The sequence below is a fragment of the Dermacentor variabilis genome, chromosome 2 (genome assembly GCF_050947875.1).
Source record: "Dermacentor variabilis isolate Ectoservices chromosome 2, ASM5094787v1, whole genome shotgun sequence".
Lineage (NCBI taxonomy): Eukaryota > Metazoa > Arthropoda > Arachnida > Ixodida > Ixodidae > Dermacentor > Dermacentor variabilis.
This window is the reverse complement of record NC_134569.1, coordinates 46,457,570-46,485,534: the sequence shown is the minus strand read 5'-3', so window position 1 is coordinate 46,485,534 and position 27,965 is coordinate 46,457,570. Positions and strand designations below refer to the sequence as shown.

The 27,965-nt window shown below is 44.0% G+C and overlaps 2 protein-coding genes across 5 annotated transcripts in view; one reads left to right on the top strand and one right to left on the bottom strand.

The window, feature by feature from the left end:
• Positions 1-10,574, bottom strand: part of LOC142571770 (uncharacterized) — a 33,202-nt gene extending 22,628 nt beyond the window's left edge. Inside the window, exon 1 of the mRNA XM_075680361.1 lies at positions 10,534-10,574. The gene's annotated coding sequence lies outside the window, so the exon portion shown is untranslated. The remainder of the gene's footprint in view (positions 1-10,533) is intronic.
• LOC142571769 (fibronectin type-III domain-containing protein 3A-like) overlaps positions 1-27,965 on the top strand; it is a 92,843-nt gene that overhangs the window by 4,264 nt on the left and 60,614 nt on the right. For 2 of the 4 annotated variants that reach the window (XM_075680359.1, XM_075680356.1), the window contains exons 2-5: positions 16,594-16,647; positions 17,759-17,967; positions 20,287-20,476; positions 24,414-24,586. In XM_075680359.1, coding sequence (XP_075536474.1) covers positions 16,594-16,647; positions 17,759-17,967; positions 20,287-20,476; positions 24,414-24,586 — 626 coding nt within the window. Of the gene's footprint in view, positions 1-11,089; positions 11,331-14,474; positions 14,556-16,593; positions 16,648-17,758; positions 17,968-20,286; positions 20,477-24,413; positions 24,587-27,965 lie in introns of those variants that run through there. The other 2 variants (XM_075680358.1, XM_075680357.1) reach the window with 2 other exon arrangements.

Here is a 27,965-nt window from a genome sequence, read left to right as displayed (position 1 = left end):
AGATACGCGACTCGGGGCTACTCGGTAAGCGCTGAAACCTTTTCCTTTCTTCTTACTTTTCGTTTCACACACGTTTCTTTTAAGTGCTGCTCAAATTCGCCGAAAATGATATATATCGAGTACCTAGGCGCATTCAATGGCCGCATGTGTACGCGAGACCTACGGCGATCAGCAAAACCCGCCGATGGCGGATAAATCAACGGATCTCTTAGGCATGTAAGGACCTTTGGGCTGGACTTCTCGGCGATAAGGTAGCCTCGCCGCCTACGGGATTATCTGACTGAGCTGTGTCGGATACTCAGTTGCCATAGCCGGATTAAGTTCGAATCCTTGTATCGTTTTTTTTTTTTTTAATCTGGCGATGGTGAACTTTAATTTCACCTCATCCATTGCACTACATCTGCAGGCTTGGAGTCACGCCTGACACCGGCAAAAGATGCCGTGAATGAGTGGGGCTATACTAATCCAGGTGACAGTGACAAGAACTTTATTAGTGTCCTGAAGAACTTGATTGGGGGGAACCGAATGCTCCCCAATCAAATTGGTGGCTCCGCCCACGACGGAACAGGCGGGAGGTGACTCCCCGCAACGTCGCGGACCCTCTGGACGGCCTGTAGTTTGTTCATGAAATCCGAGCTCTTCAGCAAGGCGTCTCACTTGGACTTGTATTGAAGGTCGGAGCCCGCATTTTACGGGCACAGCTAGAGCATGTACGATCCAGGTACTACCAAATTAGGAAGGCCTAATCCACAGAAATGGATACGTTAAAGAATTGAAAAAGTATAGGCCAATTAGCTTACTCCCAGTATTATATAAAATATTCATCAAGATAATTTGCAATAGAATAAAGACAACACTGGATTTTAGCCAACCAAGTGAATAAGCTGGCTTCAGGAAGGAATACTCTACAATGGATCACACCCATGTCATTATACAGGTGGTCGAGAAATCCACAGAGTACAATCAGCCTCTCTGTATGACTTTCATAGATTACGAAAAGGCATTTGGTTCAATCGAGATGCCAGCAGTCAGAGGCATTACGTAATCAAGGAGTACATGCAGATTACGTAAATATCTTGGAAAGTATATACAAAGGCTCCACAGCTGCTTTAATTCTACACTAGAAAAGTAGGAAGATACCTATAAAGAAAGGGGTCAGACAAGGAGACACAATCTCTCCAATTCGATTCCCTGTGTGCTTGGCAGAAGTATTCAAGCTATTAAACTGGGAAGGCTTGGGAGTAAGAATCGACGGCGAATATCTCCGCAAACTTCGGTTTGCAGATGACATTGATCTACTGAGCAACACTGCAGGCGGGTTAAAACAAATTGTTGAGGACCTTAACAGAGAGAGTATGAGTGGGGTTGATTAATATGCAGAAGACAAAGATAATGATCAATAGCCGGCCAAGGGAACGAGAATTATCGGCGCCGGAACGGAACGAAGAGCTATCGGCCCCGGGTGCCAGACAACCTAGCTACCACTGAGTACACATAAATGTCCTAGAACGCATGGACGGGGAACAGCTTCCGCCGTAGCACAATTGAAATCCAACGCGGTGGTTGTGGTTGGGTTCGGCTTATACCGGCGGAAAGTTGTATTTTCGTCCACTTTCATCTCCCATCGGCTTATCATTTGTGCACTTCCAGTAAAGACTACAATGTCCCCTAAAATTTCCTTGGATTCATTACCGGTTGGCTTATATATAGGGTCGTGGCTAAAAAAAATCGGGCTGCTCAGGTTTTCCTTCTTGTTCATGTGTGTGTGGATATATATAGTGTGTGTATGTATAGGTATATGTATACTTCCCCTCTACTTATGCAGACCTATCCCATTGCCTATTCTACTGTCCGGCTGCTCAGCAATCAAGTTCCTATCCTTCCCTTTCCATGGCTCGACTGGCCACCCAGGTGGTCGATATGCTCGGCCTGTAATATTGGGCTTATATATATATATATATTACAAGACTAGTGGCCATAGAACATACCCAGTAGCACATATCGGCCAACACTTTTAGACTGCACTAGCTTTGAGTTCAGCTCACGAGAACGGCTAGAACTAGCTCGATATATATGTACTGAAATGTGCGGGTTTACTCACTAAAAGTTTCCTTTTTTGTTTAAGCAAAAAGGACGTTACAAAATGCGGCCACTGGGGCTATATTCCATCGTTCCATTTCGGACATGACTCTCACGTGGCCGCGCTGTTGCCGCTGGGATCGGCTGCATGACGCGCCGCGCAATCATAAAGGAATGGAAAATGAAATGGAGCGTTACAAAATATGGATCCTTGTTTAACCAATGTAACGAGAACCCCCTTCATGACGCCGCACTGAGCTCAGGCGCCATATTATGTAAAGGTTCTTTTCGCGATCCATTCTTTTTGCATTAAATCATTGGCCCTAACGCTTCTCGGACGCCGCGCGAAACAAGGATTCACGACAAAAACAAAATCTTGCATAATAGGGCCACGGGACCCTATTTTTAACCACCGTTTCATCCTATTTCTTGTCTCTCCGCGGCCAGAGCATCGCACGAACTGTGATCCGCTGAGTACTTACCAGTTATCCGCGTTATCGCCAACGGTGCTGCTTCCGGCGGTGAGTCAAAGGTGCTCTCAACTGCATCGCCTTTCGTTATCTCTCGTTATTGCATAGCTCAGGTATAAACGTCTCAAGTGCTGATTCAAGAGCCGCACTTTTATTGCGATAGTAGTTATTCGGTAAAACTACCGCTTTCAATTTATCTGTTGTACCTCGTGCCATATCCCACTGGAATGGTCTTCCCGATGAAATCTTCTCGATAACTGATCGCAAAATATTTCGTGAACGTCTGTGCGCGCTTTTTAGTTAATATCCTTCCTCTTATATTGCTGCTATGATTGAGCATTCTGTGCTTCCTTTTGTTTTTTAGTTCAGCCACTGTAAAGTTGTCTTAGATTTATTTGAGTTTCCATTGTACTCAACAGCTCATTGTTACACTCCCTCCCCCCCTACTCAATGCCCGACAGGGCCTGTACGGTGGTTTTTTTTTTCTAAATTAAAAAATAAGCTATGCACACTCCAGGCGCATTTCTGCCGCCGGCGTCGCCGTGGGGTTCCGTATTAAGTCCAAGGGCGATAAAATCGTCGCCGTGCGCCGTGTGCTGTATGTGCGAGTGAAAACGTGGGAGGGTGAGCCGGCGACTGCGGCTCAATCTGGCGCGCGCGAAGGAAGAAAGCGGAGAGGAAACACGCCGTCTTCCGTCGCGCGAAAGGCCGTGAGGGGATGGGAGGGCGGCGTTGTGCTCCGGCAGCAACTGAGCATTGCGACGCCCAGCAGACCCATAGCAGACCGGGCACAAGGGGAACTGACGATCGCAGCTCAATCTCACGCGCCATATATGGGGGAAAGTGGGGTGCCAGCGCGGGTGAGAGGGTGGGGGGGGGCGGGGCTTCTTCGACTCCCCAACAAGTGCGTACTTTGAACGGCCGTGCGCGGTCGCGCGTGCCGTATCTCGTAGAGATCTGTAGACGGCTCATACCTTTGTGTGCGCTCATACATGTGTGCGCTCTTGCGTTGAAACGATAGACCGCACGAAGTTCAGTTCGCTCGGTGCTGCTGCCGCGCTTGCCCACACCAGCGTTTTGACAGCGAGTGTCCGCTCTCCCCGAGTGTGATGTGTTCATGTTTGCTTGGGCGCGCTGACACTATCCTTGTTAATTCAACAAGTAAGCGAATGTGTCCAGGTTTACACAACCGAAAAAAAAAAACTACCCTCCTTAATTCGTATAGCCGTCTACTAATTTTCTATCGCAATCGATGCTTCGCCTTTCGGGCGACACTGAGTTTTTTACATAGTGCAGTTTCACAATACTGTAGCTTCAATGTCAAAGCTGTATGAGGCGTGTTCTTCGTGGCACTCGATACAGATCATGAAGGGGACGTATTCTAGGACGGTCGCTTTCGGCGATATCAATTTCTGTGCACGCTTACTGGCTGGCTGAGCAAAGAAAAAATAATAATCAGACGAGCTGATTGGCTGATTGAGCACTACGTCACGCAAAAGCGATAGTATCGCCGAAAGTGATCGTCCTAGAATATATCCCCACAGTTCTCGGCCTCCTGAATGGGAGCTACACGCCTGCGGATGCCGAGGGGACTTGATAATACTAATAAGGCGAAAGAAAAAAAAAACTAAATACGAGCGCCGCCTCCGCCGTTAGGATTCCGCAATTGTACGCTGTGGCGATAAATAGGCTGCGATAAACCGTGAGCCAGCAAGGAGAACCGCAGTTGTTGTCAACGTTTCGACAACGTGACTTGTCGTCACGCTGTCGTTTTACTGCCGTCATCACTACACAACCGTCATGCCATTGACCGTCGTCGCAATTGTCATATCGCTTCCGCCGTTCCATTGACGTCAACCCTTCGTCATCATTCTAGCGTAATCACGTTGTCATCTTTCAAGCGTGATTATGCCGCCGTCGTCAAGCCATTGTCGTTAGGCAGTCACTGTCATACATCCGTTGTGGCGCCATCGTCATTCCGCCTTTGCCATCCGATTGTCGCCGTACGCACGTAGTCGTCCCTTTGTCCTCGTGGTCTCGTCGTCAAGACGGCGTTGTTGTGACATCGGTATCATTTCAGAATTGTCATCTCGTTGTCTTCTTGCCGTCATCGTCATGCCACCTTTGTTGTTCCATCGACGTCATTCCTTCTCCGTCATCTGTCGAAGTCATGCCGTCGCCGTCATACCGCCTTTGTGGTTCCATCGACCTCATTCCATCGTCATCACTGCATTTTCGTCGTACAGTCGTTGTCATGATCATGGGAGACCTTGACGAGCGACTGCCGCACACGCAAATTTGCCGTGTGACTGGCCGCTCAAAGCACTTTGCGTGTACTCGCGGGCTTCCACGCTCGGAAAACTTCAGGTAGCATGTACTGAGCAACAGAAAGCTGTATCGGGAGTTCTTCGTGTTGCTGTACAATTTTCTTTTTGACACTTTTCGTCCAACTGTAATATTTCAGAAGTTGATTAAGCCTAATTATGTAATTAGCCGGCATGCAAAAATATGCTCTGTCTCCAAGTGACGGCAAACATTACCTTTGTTCTGCCCTGCAGCTACGTGGCATTTGCATATTTTTAAATCTTAAGGCGTTATAGTTGGGACGCCCTATATATACACGCTCCTTCCAAGCTCTTCCATCTCCTCTCTGCGTCTGCCACGTGACCGGCTGCTGACACTTCAGACATTTTTTTTTTTAACGCATTAAAAAAACATGACTTCAGTTCTACGGGTTTCGTTACGTTGCTTGAATGCTAATCTCGTTACCGGTGACAGTCATCGTGAGATATATTCTGCCGTAATTCTTTGTGAGCTATTCGGCGAGGCAGCAGCAGCACTCAGTCAGCAGCCACGGTCAGGAAAGTACGGGAGGGCTCGCGAAGAAAGTTTAGCTTCAGAATATTTGACGTCTTAACTGTCCTATTGCGCCGTTAAAGAAAAGCGCATCTCGGGGACTCGTCGTCAAGACACCCCCTCACTGCATGTTTTCGCCTTCAATGCATGTGCTGCGACTTCGTGTTGCAGTCGGTGTTTCGGTCGCCGCAGTTATCGCGGACGTTCTCTCCATCGCCAACACCATACCACGATGTGTGATTACCGCGCTCATCCCTGAACCATCCACTCGCCTCCGATGCTTCGACAACGACCTCATTTCCTCTGACGATCATATCTGCGATGTACATGTGCACGCACGTCTTCAAGTGCGCATCCTCTAACTTGTTTCTCGGTATGTTCTGTAGATCTGTCACGTGCGCGATATGTCATGCGCGTTCACGACTCCTCCTTGACACCTATAGCGTCTTCGCCAGCCGTGCGTTCCTCCCGGACCGCTTCAGCATACGAGCATTTAGGCATTTGCGTATATAGAGGATATCGAACGAATCACTTAACCGGTTACGCGCTGGCTTGTGGGGCAGATCATGTGGCGATCTCGGCTCCTTACAACTCAAATTTCAGCAATGCGCTGCTCTCACTAGCGCTTTGGCTATGACGTCTTCCCGTGCGGGCAATAAAGTGAAAAAAAAATCCTAACCGCAGGATTAATCTCTCCGTTCGGCAAAACGAAAATAATCCACTGAATATTAGCGCATTGCAGCTCTGAAGGATGCGCAAAGCGGCCACGGCAGCATTAATACTATACTCTACGCAGCGCACATCGCGCCAGTGCCAATCACCGGCGTCGTCCTGAACATTAAAGAAAGAACTCTGGCAAAATGCGGAACTCGAGGGTGGCTGTGGTACTCTGATTCACCGTCAATCACGGAGCCCGATCGGTATAGGATTTTCTTCTTTTTTTTTTATGGTTATTGGCTCCATTGTGCAAGCTTCGAAAAGGAGCCAATGGCTATAAATTAAGAGAGGGGCTAGCATAGTGTCTGCAATCAAATCAATAATTTATGACCTTAGGTTGCTTTTTTTAAAACTAAAATTGAATTAAAAATGATAAGCCCAGCAAACTCAACCTCTATCTACCTTTGGTAAATGAACAGGGATGCACTCTAAGAACAAGCTGGTACTCTAGGTGTGCACTTCAAATATATTTATACTCCTTCCCAAATCTCCGAGACCTTCATAAGATATCAACTACAAGCGTAACGACTGCTTCTGGATCGAAAAAGCACACAGACTGACCCATACAATCATCCATTCAACATGGCGGAGTTTTAGGCTTCTCTGAACTGCTGCAATGATTCGGCTCCAGGAACCGACCTAACGGTTTATGACATGATCAAATACTTAAACCCTGAAACCCACAAAACACTTGTGTCGCTTTTTAACTCCATATTCTGTGGTGGCTACATCCCGGCTGCCTGGAAAGAGGCAATAATAATTCCTATTCTCAAAGAGGGCAAGGACCCGACTTCGGCCAGCAGTTATAGGTATACAGCGCTCAAAAGTTGCTTATGCAAACTCTTTCAGAAGATGAATAACCGATGCCTGATCCATTTTCTTGAAAGCAATAAAACACTAGATCCTTTACAGTGCCGTTTCAGAAAATGTAGCTCCACAACAGGCCACCTTGTCCTCATTGAGACAAATATCCGTGATGCCTTTGTGCGTAAGGGGGCGCTGTGTGTCAGCTTTGATTGATTAAAGGGGAAGAGAAATGCAGCCATAATGAAGCACAGAGCGCTATAGGGGTACAATAGGTACGAGGTGCTCCGGGTTATGTGGAAAGGTGTAATAGTTCCAGGACTTACTTTTGGAAATGCGGTTGTTCCCTTGAAATCAAGGGTAAAATCAGGACTCGACGGCAAACAAAGCTGAGTGGTACGCCTCGCATTGGGTGCTCACGGGAAGACTACAAACGAAGCTGTGCAGGGTGATATGAGCTGGACTAGTTTTGAAGTGGGGGAGGCTCGCAGTAAAATTGATCTTGAAGAACGACTGAGGAATACAGAAGAAAGTAAATGGGGCAGAGAGAGTGTTGAGGTATCTGTACAGGAAAAACATTGATTCACAGTGAAGGAAAAGAACTGGGAAGCTTACCAACAAGTATGCGGCCTGTAGGGTGGGCAACACAGCAACGAAGAACGTCAAGCGGAAAGTCAGAGAGGCTGAAATCTCATGGGTGGTGGCAATGGAAGTGAAACTTTCCATGAGTAACTACTTAAGAGGAAAAAACGAAATCAGGAAAGAAACAATTTATGATAACTCAAAGGGAAGCGCATTACTTTTCGAAGCGAAATCAGGATGCCTTAGAAAACGCACCTATAAAGCGAGATACAAGAAGGAAGAAGCATGTGCTTGGCTGCGGTAAAGCTAGGGAAACGATGGAGCATGTTTTATTAGAATGTGAAGACTCCTGTCCAGCGGTCGATTTAGGCACCATTGGCCTCCTTGAAGCCCTTGGGTTCAGCGAGAGCAGTGGAAAAGTAAACATGTCCGCAATAGAGATTAGTAAGAGGCGATTGGAGGATTGGTGCAAGAAAAGTAGGGAAACGACAAAGAACGGAGACGTACGAAAGCAAAGTTCGTAATGGAGGATCAGAGAATTTGGTTGTGGGAGTTCATAGCGTTTTTTTTTTTTAACCTAGGTAGGACATTAGGCAGTATAATAGCAACAGCTATGTGGCGCGACCCACCGCCGCGCTCCAAATGCGACTCTCATAACATCCATCCATCGAGTAAAGGGAAACAGTAAAGGGGAAGAGAAATGCAGTCATAACGAAGCACAGAGCGCTGTGGGGGTACAATAGGTACGAGGCGCTCCGGGGTATGTGGAAAGGTGTAATGGATTCAGGACTTACTTTTGGAAATGCGGTTGTTCGCTTGAAATCAGGGGTACAATCAGGACGCCCACGGCGGCCGGATATTGATGGGGGCGAAATGTGAAAACACCCGTGTACTTAGATTCAGGTGCACGTTAAAGAACCCCAGGGGTCGAAATTTCCGGAGTCCTCCACTACGGCGTGCCTCAAAATGAAAGTGGTTTTGGCACGTAAAACCCCGTAATTTAATCGGGACTCGATGGCAAACAAAGGTCAGTGGGACGCCTCGTATTGGGCTCTCACGGGAAGACTACAAATGAAGCTGTGCAGGGTGACCCGCCGTGGTTGCTCAGTGGCTATGGTGTTGGGCTGCTGAGCACGAGGTCGCGGGATCGAATCCCGGCCACGGCGGCCGCATTTCGATGGGGGCGAAATGCGAAAACACCCGTGTGCTTAGATTTAGGTGCACGTTAAAGAACCCCAGGTGGTCAAAATTTCCGGAGTCCTCCACTACGGCGTGCCTCATAATCAGAAAGTGGTTTTGGCACGTAAAACCCCAAATATTATTAAGCTGTGCAGGGTGACATGGCTGGACTATTTTGGAAGTGAGGGAAGCTCACAGTAAAATTGATTATGTAGAACGACTGAGGAGTATGGAAGAAAGTAAATGGGCTGGCAGGGAAAAAACATTGACTCACAGTGGTGGAAAAGAACTAGGAAGCTTACCAGCAAGTATACGCCCTGTGGGGTGAGCAACAAAGAACGTCAAGCGGAAAGTCAGGGAGGCATTGTGAAGATATCTGCCCAGCTGTCGATTTAGGCACCACTGGCCTCCTTGAACCCTTTGGGTTCAGCAAGAGCAGTGGAAGAGTAAACACGTCAGCAATAGAGATTAGTAAGAGGCGATTGGAGGACTGGTGCAAGAAAAGTAGGGAAGCGACAAAAAACGGAGTCGTACAAAAACAAAGTTCGCAATAGGGGGTCAGAAAATTTGGTTATGAGAATTCATCGTGTGTTTTTTTTTTTTTTTTTAGCCTAGGTAGGACATTGGGCAGTATAATAGCAAGAACTTGGTAGCGCAACTCACCGCCCCGTTCCAAAGGCGACACTCATAACATCCATCCATCCATCCATCCATCCATCCATCCATCCATCCATCACTGACTGTCGTTAAAATATCGCCAAATGTTCATTCGTTCATTCAAGTCGCTAAAAGTCACTGGTTGCTTAATTGAAAACGTTGTCGCAAACAGACAAAAATTTCTAGCAACAAGAGTCATAAACTGACAACACTGATTAAATGCCGGTAAATTATTAAAAAAAATTGTTTTCCACGATGGTTAAGTTAGACGGCCCCAACAAACACGGGATGATGCAAGGGACGTTAGGTTAAACGTGTTTTGGAGCAGCCAGCGTCAGCTTTCTCAGCAATGCAGGCTTGCAAGGCATGTCCGGCAGGCGGCTCAAACCGCAAAGTAAACTGCTTAGTGCGGCCGGCCGAACATAATCTGTTACAGCAAAGTTGCGGCGAGGCCCGAAAGACAATCTTAGCTGTCCAAGCAGGGGATACGAAATAAAGAAATCGTGCCTATGTGGGCGCAAACGACCTACTTTGCCCCCTGCCCCCTCGGTGGATATACACTTATGCCCGTGTTACAGGTTAAACCGGTTCTGTTTGGCTGTTTGAAAGTACTATATCGCTGAGATCGCTTTTCGCTGCGCACTTCCAGTTCAGCTAACCGCATGGATTTTAAGTAAGAGTTCTTTAGCGTGTTTTATTAGCGTCATGTAACACTCACACTGATCACGTGCCGCATTTCAGTTATCGCCGGCAGCTACAGGTTGTCTGCCTTTGCATCGCTTTGTACTTTGGGGTAATCTTCCTAGCTATTGCACGTTACACAACAGGGAGGGTTAGATGTATTTTGACGATACTAGCTATGCTCGACTAGCCCACCTTATATTATACTGTAGCTTTTCCTTTCCTATCTAGCATCCGTGCTATCCGTGTACGAAAAGTTGCGATTCAAATTTCGCGCCGAAGTGAGGAATGTGGGAGGGGCTCCAACGCGTGGAGGCTCACCGACGTGCCTCACTGTGGATAATCTTAATCAAAACCTAGCGTTGTTGTTTTTAGTCCGACTTTCTACAGGATGTCGACCGCAAGAAATATAGTGCATTCTGAAGGAGCATTTCATAACGGGATGCAATGCCTCGAGCACTGTTGATACAAATTCTGTAATCGTATTAAGAAAAAAGAAAGCGTATACGTTGCGAAGGCGTTGACGATATCGAGGAGGGCTTGTATAACGTGCCGATTCTTGTGTGCACTGAAAACAATATTTCTGCTCCACGTTTAAAGTCGCAAGTCGCGTAATTGTCCCGTTCGTAACGATTATATATATATGCCATTTACGTGAGCTACATTCCTCGCTGAAGCTTCGAAAGCGCGTGTGACTTGAAATCCGAGTGCCCCAAAAAGCAGGTGACTGGGAATGTTTTGTGACATCTCAGCTGCCATCCTCGGACCGCCCTCATGCGCGCCACGTAGGTTCCGGTTTTCAGTTCTCTGACCCCGCAGTGATGTCAGGGATGCCTTGGTCGTGGTTTGCCTTCACTAGCTCTGTTTGGTTCTTTCTTACTTTTTTATTTACACGTTCGCAGTGCGGCGCGCATTTCTCGACTTTTCCGGCAAATAAAAAGGTCAAATTTGAACGGGAATCAGAAAATTGAGCTCTTGCCGCGAAGAAAATTCCGGAGAAGAACGAAATTTACCACTAGCGGAATGCCAAAACGCGGGACAAAGAAAAAGAAAAAGAACGTTGACGTCATGAGTTAGTTTCGTATCCAGGCAGCGTACACGTCAAAGTGCTACTGCGGTCGCGCCGTGATATTTCGGCCCACATTTGTGTTGGGGGCTTTGGAATTCGCTTCCGAGCCGATTGTTCCGGCGTAGAATCACTTCCGACGTTTGTCTGGCGTGTTTTCACCCGTGCCAGATGCCGACAAAGTTCCAGACGGAGTGTCAATATGCCTCTCGGCGATGAATGTTTCCCACAAGTATGAGGTAACGTTTTTCTTTCTCTTTTATCCCCTCTTTCCCGATTAGATATGGCCAGCGTGTTGTCGCTCCCAAATTGGTATTCGCAGCTCTGCCCGATCATTGTGTGTGACATTTCGGTGTGTCGAACATAGCCGCCGCGGACGGCGTCAGCTGTTTTCAGGCCACGACGAGAGAGAACCCCCCCTTGACACTTGCGGCTCTTGGGCAGCGACTGTGTGCGCGGCGTTTCGCTGACGTGTTTGACGTTTCTGGCCGCGAACCGCTTGACATTCGAATTCGTCGCCTGTCCGCGTGCCCTGTGGTTCCTGGCGACCGTTCCGCACGATCCCCGCGGTCGGGGAATGCCTGGCCGAGGGCGTGCGATCGGTCGTCACTCCCACTTTTTTTCCCCCCCTACTTTTCTATGTGATCGCATCTTGCGGGACACGGACTGCCACCGTCAGCGCATAAGCGTGGCAAGTTAGCGCGCAACCACGTATCGCCCCGTTCACGTTCGCTCTTCTTGGAACGCTGCCTGAACGTGACGCGTTCCGAATGCTGCGGGAAAAACAAGCTCGTGCAATAATCGTCGGCGCGCGACTGTGTGGTCACTTGGAATCGAAGATTCGAGGCCCTCCTCCTGTTCGCGTGTGCCTTTACTGCGGGCCACGGTGTTGTGGCCCTTTACTAATGGAGCGGGCTTCCATTCGGTCTCACGTTCTTCGAACAACCGATAAATTGCTCGGATCCGCTGGCTCGTGTCTCGAGAATGTGCCACCGAGGACGCGATTTTTTTTTTTCTTTCCGTAGCTTATATCTGTCAGGAATGTTGCGCTACAACTCTCTCACTTTAAAGTATAAACAAACTATAAACGAACCTTGTGTTCTTGTGTGTGGAGATCTTGCTGCGGCCAGATGTTACGCTGCGAAAAGTGTCTACAATTTTACTTGAAGGTACTTAAAAGAAACGCGAGAAGTACGCCGTACTGGCACATTTGTTTGCTTAAAATTTCGCCCGTATAGTTTATTGACATCGCAAGTCACAACACGGTGAAATTTTTCACAATCTGGGTCAATGTTCATTACCGTTGGAAATCGACGACAGGAAGTTTTAACCTGAGGTCGTATCAAGAACTCCTGTGCGAGCTTGTGTTCTGCCATATGACACAAGCCTGCAACGTTTGTGATCGAGGCCGCTAAATGCATGTTTTTTCTTATTGATTAGTTAATTAGCCCATACTAGCTTTATGAATAACTTGTGTATGTCACTCTAGAAGGGAAAGTGAAAGTAGTTTTGAAGATAGTGTAGATGCGTGGCTGAAGTTAGTCTATCTTGTGTGAAACACGAAATTTTCAGCACAACGTTATTTACGAAATGTCTTGAACTTGTTATTATCCTAAATGATGGAACACAGCATGTGGTTGTGCAGCCAAGCTAGATGTATTGCTTGTGTGTAGTAACTGATGGTCTAGTAACTGATTCATGTGGATGACAGCATCCAACAGCAAGTATGACATATAAATAATTGGATCCCATTGTTGCATTAGTCTCCACTTTGCTTGAATAAAGATTTTTAAAAAAATGCGTGTGAGCTGCTTTTTCATTTGCATACTTACATGCTACACACCTTGAGTGAAACTTAGATATTAAAAAAGTTTCAATTAATGCACCTAAAATTCATGAAACCGCTGTACTTGAAGAATTGGGGAGCAGTTTCAAGTAACTGACCCATAATTGGAACCAGAAGCTGGTTTGTAACAAGATGCTGCAGTTTAAGCCGTTCAATTTTTCACCTTGGGGTGTCCTCCTGATCCCCCCCCCCCCTTTTTTTTTTTCTTTTCTTTTTAAGCTTCGGCAGCTCAGACAAGTTTTTATTGTCAAGTCTTCATGCTTGGGCTCCAGTGTATTCTGGAGCTGCTGAGGTCCATGTCATGTTTTATTGTGCATCGATAGTCTTGACCTCGAGGCATTTGAAGTTCTTCGATTATTCGGAGTATCTGACTTCATGTAGGTAAGGACTTAGCATGACAGGTTGACTAAAGCAGTGTAGTTGTGAACACTTTGATCAAAAAGATTTTCCATTGTGGATAGCGTGTAGAATGCTCTTATGGGTACAAATTTGTATCGCACTAGGCATGTTGTCTTCTTCCACATTTCTGTATGTCTAACTAACCTTATTTGATAACTTTGCTTTTTTGGAGCGCTGCTGCCTGTTAAAATATTCAGAATATCACATAAGCACTTAGCTGCTTTCATTTACACATTTTGATGCCGATTTCAGATGTAACTATAATTTACAATACAGATAAGACAATTTTCCTTGACATTGGCCAGCATAATGAACTGTTGCGGCCATAAGGGCTTGAGGGCATATATAAGGGCATATATAAGGGCTTGAGATTCTATGTCTCAACTAAATACACATTGTTTACATTACATTATGGTGTCTGATCTGAGTAGAGTTGACTGTTATTCGGTAAATCAGTAAAATGCAGTTCGAAATAAAGTTAAATGGCAGCTTGAAATCTGTCATTGCTTGGCAGTTGGCAGGTTTTCCACTGGAATATACATCTCTTGTTGAAATGTTCTCACGAGTAGCATGGGAACTCGCCACAATGGAGATGGAAAGGTGAAAGTTGTAGCATGTTAGCATTACATTAATTTCAATACCAAGCCTGCCAGCCTTCGTGGAAAATCTGCCTCTGTACCCAACTTTCTCCGTGCATCCTGAACTTGGCCCCCCCATTTCGATATACCTCAGTTCGAGGGACTCTTTCATTGGGTATTCTGTAGTCCACATGTTTTGTTGTTGGGCTGCAATATTTCAATTTCATATGTCATTGCAAGTAGCAAAAGGCATGATATTCATTTGAGCAGCACTGACCAGAATTGGATTGCTGTCGACATGCAACTGCTTTTCGGAGCTTAACACTTAGTCATGGTCTGTCTGTCTGGGTTCAGTGCATGTTCATTGGCCGTTTGACATTTTTGTTTCATTTTTATCAGAAAAACTGCTGCACTTTGAAAAACTAACGCGCTTCCTCTGACACGTTGGGGCTGACATTGAGCCAGTTGCAAGAGCCGAGCAGTTTTGTCTTATCTCTTCCCGAAGAGAAAGCGGCCCGCATCGGCTTACAAGGCCACGTGTACATCTCATGTCACAGCCAATTCGTTATATTTCTGGATGCATGTGGTCGTACCAGTTGCATACTCTTGTGCTTTTTCTCCTCTCGCATTTTATCATGCAGGTAGGTTACTTGTGAATAGGTTTTTTACCTAGCGACTACTTGCTGATATACTTTCTTGCCATGAAAAGATATAGCTGAGACTGCAAGCAAATTAATGGAATTGTGCTACTTAGAGAGAAAAAATGGAGGTGAATTGATAAGTGATGTCCACTCTGCCATAAAGATTATTCGACTGCTGCATGTACTTATCGGTAAATCACTCAGAATAGCTGCTTATATTATTGTCAGTATCTCCTTGTCTGTTTCCATGTGCATTCTTTTAGGAAGTTATGTCTTGGGCAGCCTACTATCTGGCAGGAACGTGCAATATGTAAGCATGGACACGGGCAGCTTTTGGTCATCTGCTGTTTTGGATTATGTTGAGCCTGTTTTTTCTCTCGTTCTAGGTTATATTGAGTGTTAATTGATACAGTAACCATTTTTGGCTACCCACTGAACTGGAATTTGGCCATGATTACAGGGCCAGATTGCACCATAGCTGTTGTTAAGCTTAGTTATTCCATTCGGCTGATGGCAACGTGGTGCTACCTGGCTTACTTTGTATATATAATTAATTCTTGTGAAGGTGGACACAAAAAAACTAAACTGCTCTCCGAGCTTTGGTATTGCAATGTGCAATCTGGGCAAGTTATTTTGTTTGTTTTTCTTTGTTTATTATGTCGTCATTCTATACAGAGCCAGCAACAGCATTGTGGTCTGTTATCTTAGAAAGGTGCTTAAAATTACCACACTTGGATGTTTGTCATTTTTGAGCCAGCTGTGTAGTGTTTGTTAATATTTGCAGTCTTTAAAAATGTTACTTTTTCTGTTAATTGGGACCAAAGCACTGTAGAGAAATGTTAACTAGATTGTTAAGGCTATACAATCACGTAGATGTTGATGTTATCTGGGTGCTTCATGTGGTGACATAGCATTAAGAATGCGAATGCAGATGCTACACGTATGCGTTATGTAGCTGCTGATGTCAATTACATGCTGTTAAAAAATCATGACTTCTGTTTCTGTTACTTTACATGTGCAGAATTTGGCATGCTATGTATGTCATGGCCATGTTTGGAGTCATTCTGATGTCTCTAGAACTGATCTGTAGTGTTGCGAAAACCAGTAAATTTGAGTTTTTATAAACTGCACTGTGAAGCAAAAAATGAGTTGCATGTTGAGCGAGCATGGGCAGATTCTGTCGGAATTTGCTGTATGAACGCAGCACTTGAATATGTCGGACATATCTTCTTAAAAACGCTTTCATTATTTGGAATGAGTGGATCGATTCAAGTATTCCAAATTTGAAAGCATGCAACTTAAGTATTGCCTTAGTTCTAATGTTAGTGGGGGGGAAATTTTTTTTCATGGAAGCATGTGGTTTGAGCATGATTAGTGATATGATAACCAGCTACGTGTTAATTGCATTCTCTGAGCTATAGGTGCTTACGTGCTTATTTCATAGCTAGTAGCTTTAGCTGGTAGAAATGTTAATGATTAGCTGTACACAATTTATATTTAAGGGGCGACCTTCTCATTCACTTGCATTTAAGGATACTGAGATGGACTAGCAGGATTTAAAAATCTGATATCATTAACAATAGATCATTCTTTCATTATATTTTGAAATCTTACAGGGGTGGGCTAGCCTTGGTCTGATACAAGATAAATTTATCATTGGTTCAATAGTCATTGTTATCTTAGACATGCTAATGTCAGGTGCAGGAAAGATGACTGTATATAATTAGACTGCATTGCATATCGAAGATGTGCCCGATTCAAAATTCAGCATGAAGTGGCAGGTATGGTGACAAAATATTGGCAGTCAAATGTGGTCTCTGTTATGGGACTATACAACTGTGCTTTCACCAGTTGTACTTTTGTGGTGTCACATTATAGCAAAATTAGGCTGCTTTGTCTACTCCTATCTCAGCTTTTTGACCAGGATAGCAACCGATAAGTATACTTCCCAAGTTTGTTTACCAAGTTTGTTTTGGAAGTTTTTCGGAAGTTTGTTTCCTTTGTTCTCATGTGTTTGACCATTTTAATCATCTTTCAGGTTCGCTGGCCTGTGACACAGAGTGTGACTCGATGCCTGCCATAGCAAGCACTGGTGAGTGAAGTTAACAAAATTTAAATTGCGCTCTGGTATTTCCTCAAATTCTGACTCTGTCAGTTTAAAAAAAAATTTTTTTTCCAAGGCAGAGATTGTAGAATTGTTCAGTGAAATAAAGTGCACATATAGTTTACTGAGTAAAATGAAAATGACCCATGTGGTCTGTGCTTCCGTTATGAAACATTTATTAAATTGGTGGGTACTGTTCTCAGTGTTGTAAGTGCACATTTGTAGAAAAGAATCTGTACCACCTGAGCATATGGTACAGCTTACTCATTTATTGGGCTATTTTATGTCAGCATGTCATGCCATTCTGATGTTCCTTTATTGTCTTCACTGTAATCTGCACCAATATAAAAGCAGCTATGCACTGTATTTGGAGAGGTTCAACATATTGCCATCTTAACACTTTTGTGGTTGTGTTAATTGTTGCCTATCAGTTCACAACAAATAGTTCACATAACATTATCTGGTTGTTTACATACCCTACACTTCAGTAGGGAGGTCCTCATTTAATGTTTCTTGCAATGTGAAGTGAATCAAGACTGGTACTATTTCATGAAGCACATTTTAGTGTAATTACACTAGTTTTATCTAATGGTCTCGCAATAGACCCTTTCACTGTTTACAAACATAGGTCCTGGAGGTCTTCTGGTTTTGCTCACTGACATAGCCCACTAAATGTAGCGAGCAAAAGGGCATTGGCGGCAATATTGAGTACCTGGAGTGCATTAAAATCTAAGCCCGCAGATTTTCAGCCTTTTTCCCCTGTACATAACAGTAATTTTACAAGTCTAGGTTGCCGTAAGTTATACGAAAAATTATATGTATTAGTCTTGAGGCGTAATGAGCATGTCTTTTATCTCAAAATTTAAAAGTAGACTTTCTGCTCAGTGAAACAACCTAAGAATATGCTTTGTGTTCCGGCACAGTAGTCTAATAAGGTACGTGGCCTGAAGTTTCTTGGGGCCACACTCTCGCTGCTGTTATCGCGCATGTGAAACAGTCTATAGTGCTCTTTTTCCTTGCACCATGCATTTTTTAAAAAAATCTTTGAATGATAGAGTGTGTTCATGAAATTCTATAGAACTGGTGGTGCTGGGTGCAGGGTCCCGTGGAGGAGGCACAGCTGAGCCCCTGATGGCTGCCCCACCCGGCAACCCAGAGGCACTTCTGAATGGTCAGCAGCAGCAGGCACCTTTTCGGCCGCCCAGGCAGCCGGCTACGCTGCAGCCGCAACCACAGCCACAGCCGCAACCACTCAACCCGGAAGCCCTCGGGGATCGTGGTGAACCCCGTCCACCAAGCCATTGGGAGGTGTGAACTTATTCTCACATGTTAATTCTTCCAAAGATTTAAGAGCTGTTATAATTGTTGCTTCATCTCACTGTTGCCTTTGGTTGATGGCATGAAACTTGGTTGATGGCATGCAACTAGTCTGTTGTCCATTTGAAAGCTCTTGCTCCTAACATGTGCTGTCTGCTTTTAACATTTGGCTAGCAACATTTACCACATGAGCCTACCTTTTGCATGAATTCTTCTACATCCAGGCAGTAAATGCATTGAGTCCTGAGTTTTTGCATATGACTCCATTGTGAGAAAAAGTGCATATATGAGAGTGGCAAATGGGTTGCACTGTGGGGCTTTCTTGGTGCGTGGCAATTGTGATTGGCATTTGTTGTTCTTAGGAAGTGCCTATTCATGTCTGCATACTCCAAATAATGGCGAGCATTGATTTTGGGTGCCACACTACTGGACAGTATGGTGGCAAGTTCGGTCTACTAAGATGTAGTAGTATCCAGGCTTTGACTTCTGACAGTTTGTGTGTGTATGCATGCAGAAATTATGTGAACTGTAAGATACTTGTACTCTGAGTAGATAACCCTTCGACAACCACTCACGGCACATTATAGAGGTGTACAAGTAGCATCAGCAAGGAAACTGTGGTGTTTAGAGCTTGTAGAGTATATGTAGTGTGTTTAAAAGCCTGTATTAACACATAAAATGTGACTGCAAAATAAGAATTGAGTATACTCTTTAACCTAGTTCCTTGTTTCTGTTTGCATATTACTGAAAGTGACCTTCTTTTCTTACCTGCTTCTTATATATTATTGAGTGCACAGCCAAAAATATGACTTTTCTCTCCATGTTGCCACAGCTTTTTCTAATAGTAGTAGCTTGGAGTCTAAACAGTTCAGACATGGTTCTCATTTCTTGATCTGTCAACTTTGACCCATATTCACTTATAGCTGATGCTCTGATAAGTTTTCTGCATCACCATATAATTTATCACATACAAGTACAGCATTGCTCACAAGTTCAAAGCATTCAGTGCGTAAATTTTTTGGGCATTGCCTATGGATAAGGGGTCTTAGCCAGGCTCAATTTCTTTTGATTGTGGTCCGCATTATGGTCTAATGAAGTTGTTTTAATGGCCCCTGAAAGGTTGAAATGGCACACACATTTTACTCGCTTGAAGAGTGATTGTCGTTTCTTTGCAATGCAAGGTAGCCGTGCAAATGCTGAAAGTTTGGGGAGTTGGTTCACTTCCCTTCTTGGAAAGTGGTGATATAGACCTCATAGGAGCATCTTCATGCTTTTTTTCCTTTCCTGTATTTTCTGCAGCTTGCTTTCCCAAGGACCTAATAGCTTGCAAATCAAAATGGAGCGTGCAATGGTACTAAGCTTAGCTTTCTGGGGCAGCAAAAGGGGCCATTTCTCAACAATGTGCAGAAGGTGTTGCTTAAGACTGGTATATTTGTCAATAGTGAAGGGCCTACTTAATATGCACCCAAAACTGACTCTGAGCTGCATAGAGTTTCTTTTCAAAAACACCCGAGAAGGAGCTGAGCTTTCGTGTGCACCTTTCTCAAAATGGATATATAGAGATAGTAATAGCAGACCCGCATACAGTTGCCTGAAGTCAGTTGTGGTCATCTGCTGAGTGAGGATTACAGCTTTTATAAGGGCTTCTCATGCTCCATGTGCTCATTGTTATAAGCAATACAGTAGCTAAACAAGTTCTGCAGGGATTCACAAGATAGAGGAGGATTGACACAAGAGGAAGTTGGTTATCGGCTTGAAAGCAGTGCAAAGCTACAAATGAAACCCATATGGTTTCCTCTACATCCACCTTGCGGATTTCCATATAACTCGTGCGGTTATTGTATACAGCACTTCAGCTTAGGTCAGCCCTACCATCTACTAGCCTCCTGGCTATGTTAGGTTAGGAAAGATAGCGGGGCTGCTGGGGTTGCATCACTGATAAAAAAAATGAGGATATTGCTCTAAAAATGCACGGACTACAGAAGTAGAAGTGGACAGGACACACGTGGTGCAAAGTGTGCGCGTCCTGTGCACTTGTACTTCTGTTTGTGTGTGTTTAGTGCAATACCCCCTTTTTTTTACAAGATGAACATCCAGCCCAGCCTGCCACTCTGCTTGAATCGCTGGGCCTGCATAGGTTTTTCTTCAACTGCTAGCCTTTCTTTCTGAGGGACCCATTCATGTTTCCTTTGCCGCTTTGGGTTACCTTCGGGTTGATGCCAAATTTATGTTTAGATTGTGTATGTGGCCTGCTTGTAAACGTTCCTAGCTCACTCGACATGCGTGCCTCTCCCGTGTCTTGTGTTGCAGGTAGTGAATGGTGAAAAGAGTGGACTGCGCTGCAAGGGCCCAGTGCAGAAGGGCTATGGTGCTGCCCCTATGGGCACCGTTAGTGCTGCCGCTCCGTCTTATGTGGCACCCCCACACGTGGTGCTTTTGCACATCAATCCAGGGGAAACCATCTTCTTCCAGATGGGCGATCAAATGCAGTTTGTTCAAGGCGAGTACACATCATGATGTGGCACTACTCCTGTCCACTTGATTTTGTCAGATATTGATAGAGTTCCGTTTTGCATAAGTTAATGTTATTTGTTCCTTCTTTTATTTTTGTGAATTGGGTAATGTTTCCATTAATAGGCCTTGTGTCATGGACTCTTCCTTGCAGTATACAGGACATAATGTAAAATGCAGTGCTGCTGTTAGATTTAATGTGCTGTAGTGTGCCTTCAAAATTTTCAACACGACAATGCATTCTGCATTAAAATCTTACATTCACAAAAGATTGTGGACATAGTTTAACAAATGCATGCACATGCATCCCTTGAAAGTATGTTATAACATGCTTGGTCTACCGTATTAGTTTCCTTCCAGTTTCCCTCGCAGTTGCTGTTGTCTGAAAAATGCACTCTTATTCATTTTTCCAAAATTCAGTGCAGGTAATTATTCGAAAACTTAAAGATCGGCTAAGTATGTGGAATGTTGAGCTCACGAATTAAGTAATTTGCAGTGGCGCAGACAGGTGGAAGAGGTGCAGCTTTTTGTTTGTGAGAGCGCAGACATAGACTTTTTTAAAATCAAGAGTCAGGATTGAATTAAGTTTTCTTTCTGAATAAGCATGTCTTATTTAACTTACTCAACTATTTAAAGTGCAAAGAATGGATCATTGTATTTTTTGGCAAGTAATTTTTGACATAGAATGTGGTAAAACTGCTAAATATGCCAGCAATGATAGGTAATTATAATGGATTGCTGAACTGAGTAAAGCTTTGGCAGTAATGTAGTTAAGTGTGGGCCCTATGCAGTGAACTAGGATAAATGCAGTGTGATGAATATTGAGAAAGTAATAGTTGAAAAGCTAAGCAAAGTAAAAAGTTGCCTATTTGGACCAAGTTTGTTTGCAAAATGAGCTGCAAATTCAAACATATTGCATAGATTACTTTGGTCCTAGTTCATTGCACACATCTCTCTGAGGAATAAGTGAGCAAAATTTCATTTCATAATACTAATTCACAAAAAAAAGTTATCAATGTTCACGTAACATGAGGTCAAAGAAAATCTTGTTTTGAGAAAAACAAACAAATGTTTCAGACCATGTGAGATGTCAAGAACAATACAGAGGCCTAACATGCACCAGCTTCATAGCTGGGGCCTCCATGAGATGTGCTAGTCTTCTTTTGTTTGTGTGGCTGCTTGCCGACAGCATAAAATGAAAAATTTATTTTGAATCATATTTATGTAAGAGAAATAGTACTAAATTTCAGAACCAATGCAATGTGGTTTTGGTTTCGCAATGCTATGAGAAAACTTGCTGTAACTGCCAAACTAATAATGATAGGAAGATAAAAACAGAGAATCAATCTTGTGCACGAAAATTGACTTTTGAATATGCCCTCAAACCTTAAAGGGCCCCTGAAACGGTTCGGACAAATTTTGTAGGCACAAAGGGTACAGCTAAAGTTAATCATTCGCACCACAATTTCGTTGAAATGTCTTGTATTAAGAGAGCTGCGGACGATTACAAGTTACTCGCACCACAATTTCGTTGAAATGTCTCGTATTAAGAGAGCTGCGGACGATTACAAGTTACTCTCCTCCACAGTCATGCATTTTCTCAACTCGTTTGCTGAGTGATCGGGGCTAAGCTTCACCTTCACTGGCTCTGCATCATGATGGCACATGGTGTCATCGACTTCCGGCTCTCTAGAAACGCGCGCGCGCGAAGCCTCTCCAAACTCTCTGCCAACTGCTTGGCAGTCGACCCAAAGCGAGAGCTATCAAAGCAGCGTGCGTTGCGAGCATTCTGTCGAAGCGCCGAGCGTGTCTGGTACTCCAGTAAGCACAGGCAAGCTGGGCATTTCGGCAGATGGCTGAAGGCATAAACTCAAGCTGATGAAGGAACTTTAGCATAGGTGTACATGAGGAGCCTGATCGGTCTGCACGGTCCAGCCACTTGTTAGTGCAGAGCTTAACCAGCCAAACAGTGCTAATATTGCTCTAACCAAGTGTAGAACATTTTAAACATGTGCAAAAACGTGTTCATGATTACACTCCTGCGAAAACTTTATACCAGCAGCAAAGAATACATTTCGTTACTGCTACTGTGTGTGGTTGAGCTCTGTGCCACCTGGTGGTTGCACCGTGCAGACCATTCACATTTGCGCTTCTGCTCATCCCGTTAAATGGCACATTCAAGAGGCCAGGCCCTGTGTCCTGGCGCTTGCGTTGACCCTAATACTGGACTCGCGAAACGCCATTGCATTAGTAATCTTCCGGTGTTAAGTGACGGCTGCAATCGCGCAAATCCTGGCGCCCATCGGATAGTGGCTGTCCAATGCGCTGCAGCCAGTCCGCTCGACTACTGGCTTGCAGAAGGACACGATGTCGCAGCTTGACATATTGCCAGTCGCTACGTTTGCAGTCCACAATGCAACAAAGTCGAATCATAGTGCTCGCGAAAAGACTGAGACCGACTCTGACCACGGAGCTCTCGTCAAAATGGAGTACGTCGTAACACAAGCAGACGACTCTTGCTGTGTGCCGGAAGTGCTTAAGTGTAGTGAGAAATTGTTCTTCTGCATTCTCTTTCTGTTACTTTCTTTTTGTAGAAACAAATTAACTAACATTCCAACTATTACAAACATAATTTGTTCACCTAAAGGTGGAAAAAAATTATAGATGACGCGCCCTGGGCATCCAATCAGATAGCTTGCCCACATGACGTCAATTGGGTGATTTACGTCGTATGGGGAGGGGGCGGCTGAAAATTCCGCCAAGCAGTGTGCTGCGATCAGCAACGATGTACATTTTTAAAACCTTGTAATAAATTACACGCTTTATTCGGACTGCTTAGATGCATCAATTAATGATCAGAAGGACCTACTCTAACGACTAAGCATGTTTGTACAAAATCAAAATCGTTTCAGGGTCCCTTTAAGAATAAGGTGGCATTGAGTTTACTAATTTGTACACCTAAAATTAAGAAAATGAATCCTCAGGAACACATGTTGCCAGATTTGCAATGAGGTACTCAGTGAGGTACTCAGATCATCCTAATTGGTAGCACTTACACCAAACCTGGAGTTTATATATTTATGTCTATATATATTTTTAAACCTTTTGTTTTAACATTGCAGCTAGAAATATTTCTGCTCTTTCACAATGAAGTGGTATAGTATACTGCCTCATGCATAAAGAGGTCATATTTTGAAAGGCAGGTATGAGCTCTGCACTGTGCATAAATTAGTAACAATGTGACCTAAGAACCTTTGCCAAGATGTTTATCACAACCTTTAGAATTGATAAAGGGACCGTAGCATAATCTTTCTAGTTGCCCTGTGGAATTTGGGGCAGTGAATTCATTCCAATCTGTGGGAGGATGAACTCCTTCATGGCACTTTAATGTAGCAGTTTGGTCTCCTGCTGTCAGCATGGCGTGACAACGGTCATGCCATCAGAGGCATGTATGCTCTGGTATTTTCACTGTTGGTACACTAGGCACACATTCTTAGATGGCACATTTGTTGTCATGGCGCAGCACATGTCTTTTCATCTACAACTTGTGCTCATAAAGATATGAAAGTCCGTAGTAAATTTTTTTAGACTACAGTGAATCGTGACATGAAGGCTTTTCATTTCCTTTCGAGCTGTTCATTTGCACTACTTTTGAAATTGCTGTAGCAATTATACAGTGGCTGGCTATTTTCTATATTGGGTATGATAAATACATGCAATTTCAAGTTACAAGTGCAATTGCTTTAATCTATATATTTTTTTGTAGCCTTTTAAAGCTGGGGGGGCATTGTTTTTATATTCTGCCCTGTCATCGCACTATTTTTTTTTTTAGTTGAAAGTGGTATTTATTCTTCTGTCAAAGCTGTGTTCCTGGTTTATCTTCCCAATATGATTGGGTCAAACTTGCCCATTGTGGTGGTGTGCAGGGCCTGCCACAGTGCAGCTTGTGTCCAACAGCAGTACACCTCCCATGGCAGTGCCAGTCCAGGTGCCTCCGGGTCATGTGATGCAGCAGATAGTGGACGAGAACGGCACACTACGCCACATCATCCTCTCGCCACAACCTCCGCATGTCGCCATGCCCCAGCCTCCTGCCTACGTAAGTGCCTGCCCATGTTGTCCCCTGATGTTTGAGAACTTTAAGTTGCGCAGTAAAATATCGTTAATTCGAAATTTCGGGTGATTTGAAGTAGCCGCCGCAGTCCGTCCAGCAGTGCATTGAAACAGGGTGTCTACCAACCGGGAAAACCAGGAATTCTCAGGGACTTGGAATAGCCTGGAAATACTCAGGGAAAACTTGGGGAATTTCTGCTTCTATCAGGGAAAATGAGCAGTAATATTATTGAAAGGGAACGAAAGTCACGATAATGCTGGCTCGAGTAACTGTGTAACGAATTCTCTTTGACGCCGTGTTGGCCGCTGGAGGAGTTGCCAGTGTACCGTCAACGACCGACTTTCCGGATGCCTGATAGTTCGGATGGCTTCGTGGCACAACCACGTCCCCCATAGAGTCAATGTATAAGAATGTCGAAAATTTCGGACGCAAGAACCCTTCGTTGTCCCATTTTCCGAACTTTCTGCCATGACCACCAGTCCGAAATGGCAATAAACGAGCTTTTACTGTACTGACACATGCATTTTGTGTTGTAGAAACTCTACTATAAAAGAAGATCAGTTGGCAGGCATGAAGGTTGGAAAACAAATGCAAGAGATATTAATTTGATGCTTTAGTTTGTCTCAACATGGCAGACCTGGTGTCATCAGTAGTATCGTGATGCCACCACACACAGCAATATACTCATACATTGTGTAGCAATAAGGCTAGGTATGATGCTGGCGTTCATGGGAAAGAGAAGTTATCAAGAGGGCTCTGTGCATTTCTACTGGCTGCGCTTGCATGTGGCAATCACAGTGATTGCAAGCACGAAGGCAATCCAATTTATCAGGAATTCATGACACATCCACTACATGGGTATCGAAAGTGGTTTGTGGAAACGAAGTATTGCTGTAAAATAGGGTTCTCCTACACTTGAAACCCATTTTTGCAGTTGTGTACAGGGTGGACCAGACTGGTTCACGTTGCATAAAAAAAGTAACAGATTGCAATTACATAATTCAATAATTTAATTAATTAGAGTTACCACTTGCTGCCCCCCGAAAGTAACTAAGAAATTACTCGTAAGTAATTGATTCCTTCTGTGTTACTTTCTTCCCAACTTTTTTAGCCTTGCATAGATACAGTGAACAGAATGACCTGGCTAGGCACTTTCAATGCGTCCTTGGAAGCTCTTTAAACCTATGTTGCTTATCTGCACTGACAATTTGTACTAAAACTTTTTGCTGGTCATCGTTCCTCTTTTTTGTTGGGAAGATATCAGCAGCGACACTGAAAACTTGCTTTAGGAGGAAAATGAGCTGGAAAGGCAGAGAGGTTAGCCAAATTGCTAGATGTGTGCATGTGGCAGGGCAGTGTTGTAACGTGTACGGATTTTTCACACAAAATTGGGTTTACTCAGCAACTGGCTCTTCTATGAAGGGCAGTGCTTTCGTGTTGCTGGGACTTTGACAGGATGCTCCCGGTTGGCCCAATGAAAAGCTGAAAAAATTGTCCACATGTGATTTCATAGCATTAACATCTTAAGCGGCCTTCACTGTTCAGACATGCCTGCACTGGTTCAATGAGGAAACAAATACTGAGTCCCCGAATTTGCCTGTCTGAACATGCACATTCATGAGGCCACTGTGTGGCAGGATTTCGGGTGTTCTACTGTAGTTCTTGCCAAGTTCAAGTTTTGAAGGCTGTGTGGCGTGTTAAAGCTTGTGTTGTCAATAAAGTAACTGGTTACGTGTAATCGGTTACAGTAAAATGTAATTGAATTACAAGTCTTATCAAGCAAACAAAGTAATCGTTAAATTACAAAATTACCAGAACTGTTATTACATGTACATTACATGTAACACTATATTACATAATGCATACATTACATGTAACTCGTTACATACAAGTCTGGCTTGCAGCTGCCTTTGGGACAAGAAAATTACGAGTTTAAAATGTCATATTAGTAATCCCGTAATGGGGTCATTTCATTCATTCATTCATTCATTCGTTCGTTCATTCGTTCATTCGTTCATTCATTCATTCATTCATTCATTCATTCGTTCATTCATTCATTCATTCATTCATTCATTCATTGCTTATTCAGACAATTACAATAGTCAGATGGCACATTTGTCAGATTCTCAGTTTATCATTACAATTGAGAGTAGAGGGCCCAGTATGGTTATACTACACACAAGAAAACAGCTCTCAGCACAAAATTTCTCTAGAAATTTCACTTCAAAATCTCTGCCTCTAAGACCCTTCCACCAACAGAGACCACCATTTTGGCAGGGACTGCTGACATTAGGAAGTACAGGACCACCGCTGTGTTGTCTGTTTTGAAATAGTGTAAGGCTGCATTGGATGCTTTGCTCTGCATTCACTAGCACCCAATGTCAAAGCAAGGGCATTGCCATTAAATTGTACCCGCAATTATTTCACTTGTGCCATAAAAAGCAGCAGCAGATCATGGAGATGGACAGGAAAAAACAAAAATTTCATTCATTCATTCATTCATTCATTGTTTATTCAGACAATTACAATAGTCAGATGGCACATTTGTCAGATTCTCAGTTTATCATTACAATTGAGAGTAGAGGGCCCAGTATGGTTATACTACACACAAGAAAACAGCTCTCATCAAAATTTCTCTAGAAATTTCACTTCAAAATCTCTGCCTCTAAGACCCTTCCACCAACAGAGACCACCATTTTGGCCAGGACTGCTGACATTAGGAAGTACAGGACCACCGCTGTGTTGTCTGTTTTGAAATAGTATAAGACTGCATTGGATGCTTTGCTCTGCATTCACTAGCACCCAACGTCAAAGCAAGGGCGTTGCCATTAAATTGTACCCGTAATTATTTCACTTGTGCCATAAAAAGCAGCAGCAGATCATTGAGATGGTCAGGCAAAAACAAAACAATAAATAAAAAAAAGATCATGTACAAATCTTCTACTGCACCGAATGCACCCAAATTTTGCCAATTTGCCGTGGGATGCGTACGATTTAACATGCAATTCAAGATTCGAGCTCGAAAGTTTGGTATCAAGGCCCCTTTAAAGGGACACTAAAGGTACCCTATTCACTCGCATAATGATCGCACTTTTTGTCAAAAAAAGATTGACTCAAATTCCGGGGTGCGATCATTACGCGGGTTAAATTTCCCACAAAAAGAAAGATTTCATCTGGCATTTGCTACGGGATGACAACAGGTCAACAAATAGGCGGCTGCCGCTGTATGTAGTGCGGGACACAAAGAAAATGGCGGCCTGAAAAGCAAGCCAAACGCGATTTTTTTTTTCTTCTCATGAGTACATTACATGCATTCAGTTTCTCCCATATCAGTAATGAATAATATCGGCAAGTTTGCGGCAAT